The 11,479-nt window shown below is 51.6% G+C and overlaps 7 protein-coding genes across 7 annotated transcripts; 4 read left to right on the top strand and 3 right to left on the bottom strand.

Moving 5' to 3' along the window:
- The first annotated feature begins 42 nt into the window (after positions 1 to 42).
- Positions 43 to 1,662, top strand: BZA70DRAFT_279838 (S-adenosyl-L-methionine-dependent methyltransferase). The gene is made up of 2 exons (XM_064912852.1): positions 43 to 510; positions 606 to 1,662. Exons 1-2 carry the CDS (start codon positions 156 to 158, stop codon positions 1,241 to 1,243), a joined length of 993 nt encoding a protein of 330 aa, XP_064767748.1. The 5' UTR covers positions 43 to 155; the 3' UTR covers positions 1,244 to 1,662.
- Positions 1,663 to 3,219, bottom strand: BZA70DRAFT_279835 (nucleotide-diphospho-sugar transferase). The gene is made up of 3 exons (XM_064912851.1): positions 3,084 to 3,219; positions 2,972 to 3,028; positions 1,663 to 2,920 (listed from the first exon to the last, which is right to left on the bottom strand). The coding sequence occupies exons 1-3, from the start codon at positions 3,105 to 3,107 to the stop codon at positions 1,763 to 1,765; spliced, it is 1,239 nt and encodes a 412-aa protein (XP_064767747.1). The 5' UTR covers positions 3,108 to 3,219; the 3' UTR covers positions 1,663 to 1,762.
- A 232-nt stretch (positions 3,220 to 3,451) lies between these two features.
- On the top strand, positions 3,452 to 4,395 carry BZA70DRAFT_279834 (uncharacterized protein). Its single transcript, XM_064912850.1, has 5 exons — positions 3,452 to 3,543; positions 3,604 to 3,766; positions 3,843 to 4,036; positions 4,090 to 4,172; positions 4,235 to 4,395. Exons 1-5 carry the CDS (start codon positions 3,528 to 3,530, stop codon positions 4,331 to 4,333), a joined length of 555 nt encoding a protein of 184 aa, XP_064767746.1. The 5' UTR covers positions 3,452 to 3,527; the 3' UTR covers positions 4,334 to 4,395.
- A 123-nt stretch (positions 4,396 to 4,518) lies between these two features.
- Positions 4,519 to 5,970, top strand: BZA70DRAFT_181388 (uncharacterized protein). The gene has a single exon (XM_064909946.1). It carries the CDS (start codon positions 4,894 to 4,896, stop codon positions 5,926 to 5,928), a length of 1,035 nt encoding a protein of 344 aa, XP_064767745.1. The 5' UTR covers positions 4,519 to 4,893; the 3' UTR covers positions 5,929 to 5,970.
- On the bottom strand, positions 5,971 to 8,182 carry BZA70DRAFT_304979 (uncharacterized protein; the record flags this gene model as incomplete). Its single annotated transcript, XM_064914783.1, has 3 exons — positions 5,971 to 7,768; positions 7,858 to 7,961; positions 8,051 to 8,182. The coding sequence occupies 3 exons, from the start codon at positions 8,180 to 8,182 to the stop codon at positions 6,013 to 6,015; spliced, it is 1,992 nt and encodes a 663-aa protein (XP_064767744.1). The 3' UTR covers positions 5,971 to 6,012.
- Positions 8,183 to 8,438: 256 nt separating this feature from the next.
- Positions 8,439 to 9,915, bottom strand: BZA70DRAFT_279828 (uncharacterized protein). The gene is made up of 3 exons (XM_064912849.1): positions 9,345 to 9,915; positions 9,116 to 9,289; positions 8,439 to 9,055 (listed from the first exon to the last, which is right to left on the bottom strand). The coding sequence occupies exons 1-3, from the start codon at positions 9,450 to 9,452 to the stop codon at positions 8,708 to 8,710; spliced, it is 630 nt and encodes a 209-aa protein (XP_064767743.1). The 5' UTR covers positions 9,453 to 9,915; the 3' UTR covers positions 8,439 to 8,707.
- BZA70DRAFT_180938 (cytochrome c heme lyase) lies at positions 9,868 to 11,133 on the top strand. The gene is made up of 2 exons (XM_064909943.1): positions 9,868 to 10,152; positions 10,241 to 11,133. Exons 1-2 carry the CDS (start codon positions 10,096 to 10,098, stop codon positions 10,958 to 10,960), a joined length of 777 nt encoding a protein of 258 aa, XP_064767742.1. The 5' UTR covers positions 9,868 to 10,095; the 3' UTR covers positions 10,961 to 11,133.
- The last annotated feature ends 346 nt before the right edge of the window (positions 11,134 to 11,479 follow it).

The raw sequence follows: 11,479 nt of genomic DNA, 5'->3' as shown, positions 1-11,479 counted from the left end.
GAAGCTGCTGGATCAGCAATCGCCGGAGTTCGCTCAGTCGCAGCCCGAACCCTGAAACCCCCCGTCTCAAACCCCCTTTTGTCCGCCATTTTTTTCTCTTCTCTCCTCGCTGCTCTCTCTTCTCTTCTCTTCTCATCAACCGCAAATGTAATCCGATGCGCATTCCACCCGCGATAAAACTCATCGCGCGCAAAGAGTCGCCGTTTCTGCCGCTTCTGCTGCCGACCTTGCGGGATCTCGACTCTGCTCGTCGCGAGCTGCGTTGGATAACCGAGCATTTCACAGAGAAAGCAGGCAGCAGCAGAAAAGATGCAGGGCTGATGATTCGCAGAGCATGCTATCTGCGTGGTGTCAAGAGCTATCCGCTGCAGTACATTCTTGGATCACAGCCGTTTGGCGAGTCGCTTGATATCAAATGTCGTCGCGGGGTTCTTATTCCGAGATGGGAGACCGACGAGTGGGGTATGAAGGTAGCGTCTGGCATCCGACGATATCATCCTTTGTTCACCGGTGTGTGTCCTTGTTCTTCCTGTCGCTCTCTGATCTGTTTTTCTGTCGTATTCTTGGAAGCTGACTGGTGTTGGCTCGCTGTGGTTCTGTAACAGAGTCGAAACAATTATCATCTGATTTCACCGTCCTTGATCTGTGCACCGGCTCAGGTTGTCTTGCGCTCCTGTTTGCCGAACAATTAGGTCATTCAAACAAGAAATGTCATATCACTGGAATCGATGTATCCGACAAAGCATATGCGCTCGCCAATGAGAATCTCTACGCAAACAAACATGTCATCAAAGACAACGTCTCAGTCTCATTCGCGCAATGCGATATCTTCTCAACCGAAATGAACAGGCTCGTTGACTCAGACGTCGACATTGTAATCTCCAACCCACCCTACGTCTCCGAGGATAACTACAACTCGGCCGCACACACCGAATCCTCGGTGCGCAAGTACGAGCCGCGCCTCGCTCTCATCGGCGGCGTCGAGTTCTACAAACGCATCTTTGAAATCGCGACACTGCGGCACGCAAAGGCTGTCGTCTGCGAATTGGCGGACGAGCAGCAGTTTAACGATATCCTGGCAGCGACTGACGGAATACTCAACCATCAGCAGCAGCACAAGTCGTCGTGGAATGTAGGCGCTATGCACGATGGTGCGGGTGTCGTGCGGACGATAATCGCTTGGAGACGCGACGCGGACAAAGAATGGGGATGGTTGCGAAATCTTGTTAATATACTTCCTTGATCCTCTCATATCTTCTTTCAGAAGAACCCTTCCATTTCTCATCGTTTCTCTTTAGTACTTTACTTCAAAAGTCTACGTGTTGCTTCGCGATACATAGACCCTCCTCCTTCACGTCATCGTTTGCGCTATGACGTAACTGATTTCTCCTTTCTGTGGAATCTCGGTATAGCAAGGCAGCTCGCAAAAGAACCTTTGATCAATTTCTCACGAATGCGATTTCTGGTTTCGGACGCAGCTTATGGGAGAAGATTGAATTTATGATTCCAAATAAGCCGGAGCGTTCGTCTCGCGGGAGAAGTTTTTCTCTTGTTGATTGATAGGGCTCGCTTGACGTAGTTGAATCAGACATTCTGTAGGTTGTAGAGTCGTGATGATTCTGCGGCTATAGATCTGTTGATGATTCTGCAGGTATAAATTTATTGATATAGTCAATTTATTGATATAGTCTATATATAATCACACAAATAATACAAAGTTTCTTTACAAATAGCTAAATAGCCAGATCACAGGTTGAGATATTCACATGATAATCTCATTGACGACATCGGTTCTGATATCTTTATGAGGCAAGACCACGCAGTTCTGGATCCGGACCTCGTCAGCGACGTAGACGTCGCGAGCCAGGATACAGATATTCTGGACGCGGGCGCCGTTCTTGACCATGACGGTCTGGTGCTCGTCGAGGGTGATGGGACTTCCCTCGACACGAGCCCACGCGCCGACTTTAGCTCCCCGCGCGAGGATGGAGTAGCGCACGTTGGCGTCATGCTTGACCTCGGTGTCGGCGAGCAAGATCGCTTCCTTGATGCGCACGCCGGGACCGACGCGCGCGCGGGGGCCGATCGAGACGTTTGGTCCGAGCTTTGCGGTCGGATCGACAGAGGCGGTGGGGTCGATGTACACGGGCGGGATGATGAACGCGGAGGCTTTGGCGAGGCCGGGCGCGTCGATGTCGTGCTGGAAGAGCTTTTGCAGGTAGAGCGAGTTTGCGGGGACGGCCGAGCCCGCGGTCTTGATCTGGCGCCAGAAGCCGCGGGTCTCGTAGACGTAGAAGCCTTCGGTTTGCGCGAGGCGGACGAGGATATCTTGCTCGAGGCGGAGGACTTCGCGGGACTCGTCTTCGTCGTCGAACTGGGCTGCGACGGAGTCCTCGATTTTAGCGACGCGGGCGGCGCCGATGACGTCGAAGATCGAGCGGTCAAAGAGGTAGACGCCGCCGTTGATGAGGTTCGAGATGTGGGTCTCTGGTTTTTCGACGTAGTGGATCACGCGCTTTTTGTCGTCGGTGACGATGCAGCCAAAGTTGCGGGCGGCGTCGGCCTCGACGTGGGTACCGAGGATGATGGCCTTTGCTTCCTTGTCGTCAAACATCTGCAGCATCTCGTTGAGCGGGAACGAGCAGCAGACGTCGGCGTGGATGACAAAGAGGCGGTAGGGGTTGCCCTTGAGGATGGCGTCGCGGAAGTGGTAGAGACCGCCGGCGGTGCCGAGGGCGCGGTACTCGCGCAGGTATTTGATTGAGAACTGGGGGAACTCGCGGGAGGCCTCGGCGAGGAAGTCGCTGAAGACGGAGTCGTCGTAGAAGCCGATCAGGAGGACTTCTTTGACGGACGGGACGGCCGCGAGGGCGGTGAGGGCGTGGGAGAGGATCGGGCGGCCAGCAACGGGGAAGAGGACCTGAGTAAATTAGTAAGTGAGCGAGAGGGGGGAAGAGAGAGTGGTTGATACCTTGGGCATGTCGAGGGAGAGCGGTCTGAAGCGGGTACCTCTGGTGCCGCCGCCGACCTGGAGAGTTAGCAGGTGATTTGGGTGTCTAAGTAAAGAGAGAAGGGGTGATTACAAGAATAACAGCTTTAGAACTCATTGTAATTGAGGATCAGCAGGGAATTGAAGCAGGAAGAAGGAAGAAAGGCGGTGGAGGTGGTGAAGAAGAGAGATCAGGACGAGCAAAGAAGGAAAAGAAGGTTGAGAAGACGCGCAGCCAACCGGCCTCTAAACCTTAATTTGTTTAGTTGATTTGGGTGTTTTTGCTGCTGCTTTTGGCAATTGCTGTTGTTTTGGATGTATGTTTTATTGTTTGATGTAGTTTATTGTATTATAACTATTTACGATGCTTTAAGACTCTCTCTCAGCTCCTGTTGATGCGCTGTGGTGATGCAGCCCGATGACAATGCGAAACTCAGTTTGATCTCCCAGCAGCCGCGTCCGAGACCGAGTCATCATCGTCTGTTCTGGATACTTGGATAAACAGCACTGAGTAAGAGAATAACAGTCTGTGAACATCATGGCGACCTACGAGGGTATGTTGTCACTTTCATAGCATCAAAGTAGCATCACAGCAGCATCTAACAGCTACCCAGACGACCACAACCTCTCCCGTCCTCGACCCAGATCCGACCAACATGGCACCGAGCGACCGACCCTCCTCAGCATAAACCCCGACCTGGCATCCTTCTTCTCTACCGATAGATCTTCTGCATCTGCATCTCCTCCTTCAGAGGACGTCTATCGGTCTCTTGCAAAGTGCGCTGCTGTCTTATATCCCCGTACTCTCTTTATAAGACCAAGATCGTCATCTAACCTCTTCCATCGCAACCAGTGCTTTCCAAGAAATGACAGGCAATAGCGCGGTTCTCGAACAGCTATCCTCTCAGCTCTTCGAGGACGCGCTGCATCCCCCGCACGAGTCGAAAGGCGTCGACCAGAACTTTCTTGACTCGCTCGACCGGATTCCGCGCAAGAAGCTGAAGAAAGATGATACCTGTGCTATCTGCAATACAGCCTACTTGGAAGGTACGTTTGAAATTCCCCGCCGAGGGGGGTTATTTATTGACTCTCGTGTATAGACCAGTACCCGTTGGTGGTCAAACTTCCATGCAACGACCTGCACCATTTCGACCTCGAATGCATCGGCCCATGGCTCAAACTAGTACGTCATTATTACATCCTATTTTTTGATTGACGACCTGCGTACTCTAACGAGTTCGATAGCACGCCACCTGCCCGTTATGTAGAAAAGACCTGCTAAAGAAAAAGGCACCGGTCGTGATTGAAGATGACGAGGAGCCCTGGGATGATACGTTTGGTTAAATAGATAGTATTTGAATAATATGTATAATAAATTATAGTCGATTCGATTGCTTTTAGTGAATTGTAGGGTGTTTGTGGTGGTGGTTGATAGTAGGAGCTGGTCAGGCTGAATCGAAATCAACGTTATCGATAAGTTGACTATCGCGGGTTTGGCTCTTCCTCCCAACTTCTCTTCAAACGCATCCAAATGGATTACCACAATCGACTACATCTGCTACAGGGCAAGAATACAAATACTAAACTAATTGAATTGAGTTTGATTGCTTATTAAATATAATACAGATATCGATTACTCCTCACTCTCACCGGAAGACCACCTATGCCTGTCCTTCCACCTCGATTCACTCTCCCACGCCGACGCCCTCTTCCGCACCTCTTCCTACGAGCAATGCATCTCCTTCTGCCAACAGCGTCTTCTTTCCAACGGCTCCAACCATCACCCCTCCCGCACCACCGCGTCCTTCTCGCCCCGCAAAACTCACCACTTCCTGACCGCCAGACAACGGCTCTCCCAAGACGTTCGCGATAGCCCCGTGCCGGACTACTTCAAGAGCTGGTACATGGCTTACCAGGTGTACTCCAACCTCCGCCTCTCCCGTTTCCTCCACGCCGCAAGCGAATGCGCACATACCATAGTCTTGCTCGAGGCAATCGTTGAGCGAGCGGAAACAGACGCGGACTACATCGCAGACTTTTCTGTCGAAAAACGCGACCGGCTCTGTCGTCTGCTCAGAACCCGTCGGTATTCAATCTCAATCGCGTTTTCCCAGATCCTAAGAGTCTGGCAAACATCGTCGTCGTCGTCGTCAGGAACTACTCTGAAACCGCAGACGAACGCGGCTATCCATCCGCGCGCGACTTTTGACTATATCTTTGAATCCTGCCAGGCCGTTTACAAATCATCCGGGCTGTCGCCTGATCTGCTTGATCAGTACCTCAATCTGATCTTTGTCAGAAACTCGCCGTTTCTACTGGTCGACTGTAGTCGCGGCTGCTACATGAACACAACCCCGCGTCGCTCTGGGAAGATCAAGATCAAAGCCGGACAACCATCGACTGCCAAATCCCGTCGGCGCATGCTAATCTTCCCCGCCTGCGCGGCATCATCCAAATACTCCTCACACCCACCCTTCACCCACAAAGCTCTCGCACCCGACGACAGCAGCAGCAGCAACCCCGAGATACCCCTCATTCTATCCGACTCCTCGCTCTGCGCGTTCTGGCACGCGCGCACCCTGCTATTCAGCGCGGCGATCTACCTTCGCCTCGCGAATCTCGAGCCGGCAATGTGTAGACTAGGCGACTCTGTCCGGCTTTTGAAGTCCGTGCTTGTGTCTTTTGATAATACCGCGATACCAGAACCGATACCCCCGGCGTCAGTGAGGAGTTCTGATGTGAAGGAGGTTTATGAGTTGTTGGATCGGTTATTGTTTGAGATAGAGTTGGGGCGGGCGTGTATTGGTGGTGAGGTTATTGATAGGGATGTGATTGTCGATACCTACGTTAAAGCCAATAGCCTGTTTTTTCACTGTCAAAAGGCTTATATCGCACGACTCAGAGTGCACAACTTGGACAGACTAGATAGAAAGCAGTGATACCCAGACTGTAAAAGTACATATGAACTACAAACCCATATCAATAAATTACAAAGTACAACAATAAATCACAAAAGTACAACATTATAAACCCCCATACACCCTCATAAAATCATCCCAATACGCCCTCCTCTTCATCGCAAGCCGCGGCCCATGTCTCTCCTCGATCCGCACCTTCGCGTCCTCATCCCCGAGCTCATACGCCCTTTTCAGATCCTCGTCGTCGGCGACCGTGAACGCGCCGGGAAGATTGTCGGGGAAACGGGTGTATGTGCCGTTGCTTAGACGCTGGATTATCGTCTCTGCTAGGTCGATGTCGAAACTTGTGCGGTGGAGGATGCCGAGGAAGTAGGCCGGGGAGAGAAGTCTTTTTCTTGAAACTTCCTCCTCATCCTCCTCGTCTTCTTCGTCCTCTTCATCCTCCTCCTCGTCTTCGTCGTCCTCGTCGTCGTCTCTCCGATAATAAAGTCTCGTCCACCGCAAAATCAGCTCCCGCAGCTTCTCCCGTTCAACTTCAATCTTCTCCGCAGACTCCCCAGCCACCTCCACACTACCGCTAGGCAGCCGAAAGTCACCTGTAGCACCATTGTTGAAGACCGGGTATGGTTCAAACTCGAGCTCCGCCTCAGCTGTTTCTACAGCAACTGCTTCATCCTGTTCCGCTGGCTGTTCAGCGGGCTGCTGCTCGGAGGTTTCCGGCACTGACGTCTCGTCACGAACATTTTCCTTGGAAATCTGTGAAGCTTCAGGCTCAGCACTTGCCTCATGATCTGACGCGTCTAGATAATCCTCCGGATCAGAGTCCGGCACCACCACCTCTCTCTCTTCGTACTTCTCTCCAGTATCCTCATGATCTGACGCGTCTAGATAGTCCTCCGGATCTGATTCTGGCACCACCACTTCTTTCTCTTCGTCTTTCTCTCCGCTAGCCTCATGATCAGACGCATCTCGATAGTCTTCCGCCTCTGAATCTGGCACCACAACCTCTTTCTCCTCCTTCTCCTCATCCCTCGCCCCCTTCTTCTCCCCCTCCACACTCTGCCTCTCCATCTCCTCCTCCTCCTCCACACTCTGCCTCTCCTCCTCCGCCTCCTTCACCGCCGCTTCAGCCGTACTCTCCTCCTGCGTCTTCTTCAGCGCCGCAAACTTTTCAGTTAACCGCTCGCTACCCGACCCAGCTCCCGGCGTCGACGGCGCCGAAAACTGCTTGCGCTTCGAGGTCCGTCGCTGGCGCTGCTTCCTCTGCTGCCCTCGCGGCACGGCTGGTAGCCCCGTGGGGGAAAATAGAGATGGCTGCGGTGCTTGTGTTTGCTGGACTTTTTGGACGGCGGCGGTGATTAGGCCTGATTCCTCGCTTTCGACTTTTCTCAGCTTCCGCGGTGGCGCGGACGGAGTTGTGCTGGATGAAGCGGTATTTGAGAGATCCATGTGTTTTCTCTTTAGATTATGAGGTCGAGGCTCGTGGGCGTCGGACTCGTCTGCTGATGAGTCGGGGGATTGCGCGGGTTCTGTCTGTGGATCATCTGTGCTGATCATGAAGCAGTTTGGGTTCGATATCGTCGGCTCTAAAGTCCGTCTTCGCTTCTTGGCTTGCACTGGCCGCGACTCTTGCCCACCACCACTTCTGTCCTGCGGGACACCCAAAGCAGTCGCGGTCGAGGTGCTAATCAACACATCAGCAACTTCAACCTCAGTCTGTGAATACCGCCCCACGACACCGCCTGCTGTAGACGATGTATTATACCCCTGAAGCGGCGGTGATGGTCGTGAGCTATATGTTTTCTCTGCATTATAGGATTCTTCGAGAAGTATCATGTCTTCGATTATTTGCGGATCGTAGCTACATCAAACATCGATCTGAAGTTAACACACGGCAGAGAAAACCCGCCACTCTTCCAATACTCAAGAAATGTGGAATGAAAGACATACGTATGCCCAGCGCCGAATTCATGAACAACTTTATCCCGCGACCTAAACCGCGCGAGAATCGTGGTCTCCGCCGTAGGCGACTTCGTCACTCGTCCACCGTATTCCTATATCCCACCACCAACAAAGTCAGCATGAGCTACACTCCCCACCGTCACTTTCAAACCAAAAAAGCAGTATAAAAAGAATAACATACAACGATCTGCCGCTCGCACTCAAGTCGATCGCCTAAAGGGACATCAGACGCGATGTAAAACTCCCGGTCGGTGAATATCAATCGTCCGCCTTCTTCGCCGCCGTTTGCACCGTTAACTGCCGTAAATGCCATCCCAAGTTCTTCTTGCAAATAAACAATTATCAAAAATATCAAGATAGAGCACAGTTCGGAAGCTGGTAAGAGTCCTGCCTTTGTACTGCTTCTAAACAGCACCTGCTTCTCGAACTAAAGAACTTTTGGAGACGCGTCGATGTTGTTGTTGGTAGGGTAAGGGGTCTGTATCTGTTTGTAGGGTTTTTACTCAGACACGACATAATCGTAGGGTTTTATGGTTTCCACTTTGCTAGATCTATTTTACAGGATTAGTAGCTGATATTGATTGTAATCTTTGTGATTGACGCCTATATGCTGTAGAATGATGTTCTGCTGCTCAAAACTGGAAGAAGACAAAAGATGGCGTGCAAGAAGTAAATGAACGGCACCGTAGATGAGAAAGTAGATGAGAGTCCGGCTATGAAATGGAGACAAGAAAAACAAGATAAAACAAGATAAAACAAGATGGAACAAAATAACAAAATCAGGCAACCAGAATATGCATGCAAAAAGAGATGACGTGGATCTTTTTGATAGAGAAGACTATCGGTCTGGGATATACACGATATGCGAATAATGGCCCGCCTGGCGAGCGACACACTTTGGGCAATCCGCTCGGTATCCCATATAAACCATCTTCTTCATCCCCGACTGCTTCAGCGAGTCTGGGTTGTCGCATATGAGCTGTGGTTTTGACGGGTTGGGATTGTTGATGCTGGTGGGGTGTGCGGTGGCGTTGAGATTGCTGCTGATGTCGGAGTGGTGGTGGTCGTCGATGCTGATGTGGTCTAATGAGAATGGAGGAGGTGAAGCGCCGTGCTGGCGGAGATCTATACTGTCTGGCGTCATCATCATACTATCGTCCTCCTCGTCGACCAAGACAGGTGAAGTCTATATCAAGACAGCATTAGCAATTGAACGCAACACAAGCACCAAACACACAAAACTAACCTTCTCCTCTGCATCCTCGTCGCCGTCGATATACGGACTACAGCTTCTCGCTGCTCGAGCACTGTCTTCCGCCATCATCGGCATGTTTGAAGTACTGTTATACCCACCCCAGCTACCATCCCCCTGCAGCGCTCTACTTGAGCTTCCACCCTCACCATGTCGAAATTGCCGTTTCTAGAAAGACGAATTAGCCAAATCATCTCATCAGTAAGACTGTGCTCGATCGTACATTTGCTTGTTCACCACTGTATTCATCGTCGTCGACTACCCGTCGCTTCGATCCCGCCAGCGAATGACTGTGGGCAGACGGGGGAAAGCCCCGGTCGAGTGATGACATTGTCGATGGACCAAAAGAAAGTAGCAAGGAGTAGCAAGAAATCGTGATTCAGAGACTCCTCAAAGTCTCAAGATGAGAAGTATACTCGATAGCTCTCTGTTAAGTCAGGTCGTTACTGCACCTCACACTAGAAGAGAATACACACTCCCTCTACCACACAAGAAAACCCTCTGAAGCAAAGCCAAACAACAATAACGCAAAAACCAGCAAGCAAAACCAGCAAACAATCACTTTCAATCCTCTCGTCCTCACAAAGCCTCAACCAACAACCATATTGTCGTTTTCCACTCTTATTTCGCAATCGCCGCGCACAGATCCCAGCTCGGAGCCTGCTGATCTCCGCCGTGGCGTTCGTACCTGATTAGCAACCCATGACATAAGCACTTGAGCCGCACGAGAAGGGAAAATTCAAGAAAAAAAGCCGGGAAGGTGCAGGTGAGGAAGAGACAAGGAAGTAAGCAGCAGCAGCAGCAAGCAGAGATCGGCAGTGAATAAGAGCGTTCGACAAAAGGAACTGCAGTGCACGTTTGCGATACGATATTTGCTTGGAATCAGGTTTTGGAATAGTAGCTTTTTGGAGAGCGTATTAGTGGAAAGAGAGCAAGTTAAGGACTACTACATTGAAGTGAATCAACGAGACGAGATGGTTTGGATTCCGTTTTGGTCAAAGAAGAGTGATGCGTCTGCACCTGCGGATTCGGTGAGTACTCTCATGTTGTATATATACGTATATACTCACAGTATATACACATCTCATATAAACCGACGCTAACCGCCACCTGCACCAGACCGCCGAATCAGCGGCGAAATGCCCGGTAGATCACAGCAAGCTAGCGTCACCAGCAACATCGTCAAAAGGCGCGTCCGCCTGCCCGGTCGACCACAGCAAGCTTGATCCGCGGACAAACATGCCTGCGAACCTTTCCGCGACGCAAAGGGTGCCCGGGCAAAAGATCCCGCTGCCGACAGAGCGCACGATGTCGTCGATACCCCAGGGCGAGGACGAGGCGCAGGGGGTGTGGGAGTACCCTTCGCCGCAGCAGATGCTGAACGCGATGGTGCGCAAGGGACATAAGGACACGCCGGAGCAGGACGTGCCGGCGATGGTCGACGTGCACAATTTCCTGAACGAGGGCGCGTGGAACGAGATTCTAAAGTGGGAGGAGAAGTACTACAAGGCCTCTGGCAAGCAGCCGCGCCTGCTCAAGTTCACAGGCCGTCCGGAGACGCCGTCGCCGCGGGCGCGGATGCTGCAGCTGATGGGCGGCCCGCCACCGTTCGATCGGCACGACTGGACGGTGCTGCGGTACGACAACAAGGGCGAGAAGCAGCAGGTGCGGTACGTGATTGACTACTACTCGGGACAGCCCGAGCCGGACGGATATCCGAGCTTTTATCTCGACGTCCGGCCGGCGCTGGACTCGGTCGGGAGCGCATACGACCGCGCGGAGCTGTGGACGAAGGCTACGTGGGAGAAGGCGATTGGGCGCGGAGGGCGGGTGGCCTGAGCAGCCAGCAATCAGTGAGATCCTGTAAATAATGCAATTAATGATAATCTCCTTTGGCAATAACATAAGAAGAGATCAGTAGTTATAAGAAGAGTAGACGAAGTAAACAGATAAAGACACAAACCCCTCTTTAATGTAATCGAGGAAGATGACAGCGGGCGCGGCCGCAAAGCATCTAGGAAGCCAAGAACCGTAAATAGAACGAAGATCCTATTCTTTCTTGCTTTGAGAAGATAATAGGAAAGCGCGAATTGAATTCAGATCTACGGAGTGAATATTGTTTATAGGTGGTTTGACGACGAATCGGAAAGCACAGAGTTGAGGATAAAGGTGAGAGATTGTGCTGTTGTTGGTGTTGCGCTGGTGCTGCCCTTCCTTCTTGCTTCCCTTCTTGCTGCATTGGTTTTTGGAGTGTTGGGTCTCGAGGCACGTTATTGAAAGATCAAAGGTGTTGAGTGTTGAGTGCTGCTGTGCTGTTGATTGGGTTGATGCTGTGTGGACGAGACTGCGGACTGCTGC

The sequence above is a fragment of the Myxozyma melibiosi genome (genome assembly GCF_037950935.1).
Source record: "Myxozyma melibiosi strain Phaff 52-87 chromosome Unknown BZA70scaffold_7, whole genome shotgun sequence".
Classification (NCBI taxonomy): domain Eukaryota; kingdom Fungi; phylum Ascomycota; class Lipomycetes; order Lipomycetales; family Lipomycetaceae; genus Myxozyma; species Myxozyma melibiosi.
The sequence above is the reverse complement of the archived record's forward strand: the minus strand, read 5'-3'. Positions and strand labels throughout refer to the sequence as shown.

Bases quoted from the DNA above. Each gene is read 5' to 3' on its own strand.
- BZA70DRAFT_279838 (XM_064912852.1), top strand. From the start codon at position 156: ATGCGCATTCCACCCGCGATAAAACTCATCGCGCGCAAAGAGTCGCCG. The intron at 511-605 runs GTGTGTGTCCTT...GTTCTGTAACAG, and splicing joins ATATCATCCTTTGTTCACCG to AGTCGAAACAATTATCATCT.
- BZA70DRAFT_279828 (XM_064912849.1), bottom strand. From the start codon at position 9,452: ATGTCATCACTCGACCGGGGCTTTCCCCCGTCTGCCCACAGTCATTCG. The intron at 9,290-9,344 runs GTACGATCGAGC...TCGTCTTTCTAG, and splicing joins ACAGTGGTGAACAAGCAAAT to AAACGGCAATTTCGACATGG. The intron at 9,056-9,115 runs GTTAGTTTTGTG...GTCTTGATATAG, and splicing joins ACGAGGATGCAGAGGAGAAG to ACTTCACCTGTCTTGGTCGA.
- BZA70DRAFT_181388 (XM_064909946.1), top strand. From the start codon at position 4,894: ATGGCTTACCAGGTGTACTCCAACCTCCGCCTCTCCCGTTTCCTCCAC.
- BZA70DRAFT_279834 (XM_064912850.1), top strand. The intron at 3,767-3,842 runs GTGCGCTGCTGT...CATCGCAACCAG, and splicing joins GTCTATCGGTCTCTTGCAAA to TGCTTTCCAAGAAATGACAG. The intron at 4,173-4,234 runs GTACGTCATTAT...CGAGTTCGATAG, and splicing joins TCGGCCCATGGCTCAAACTA to CACGCCACCTGCCCGTTATG.
- BZA70DRAFT_279835 (XM_064912851.1), bottom strand. From the start codon at position 3,107: ATGAGTTCTAAAGCTGTTATTCTT. The intron at 3,029-3,083 runs GTAATCACCCCT...CTAACTCTCCAG, and splicing joins GTTCTAAAGCTGTTATTCTT to GTCGGCGGCGGCACCAGAGG. The intron at 2,921-2,971 runs GTATCAACCACT...TAATTTACTCAG, and splicing joins TCTCCCTCGACATGCCCAAG to GTCCTCTTCCCCGTTGCTGG.
- BZA70DRAFT_180938 (XM_064909943.1), top strand. From the start codon at position 10,096: ATGGTTTGGATTCCGTTTTGGTCAAAGAAGAGTGATGCGTCTGCACCT. The intron at 10,153-10,240 runs GTGAGTACTCTC...CACCTGCACCAG, and splicing joins CGTCTGCACCTGCGGATTCG to ACCGCCGAATCAGCGGCGAA.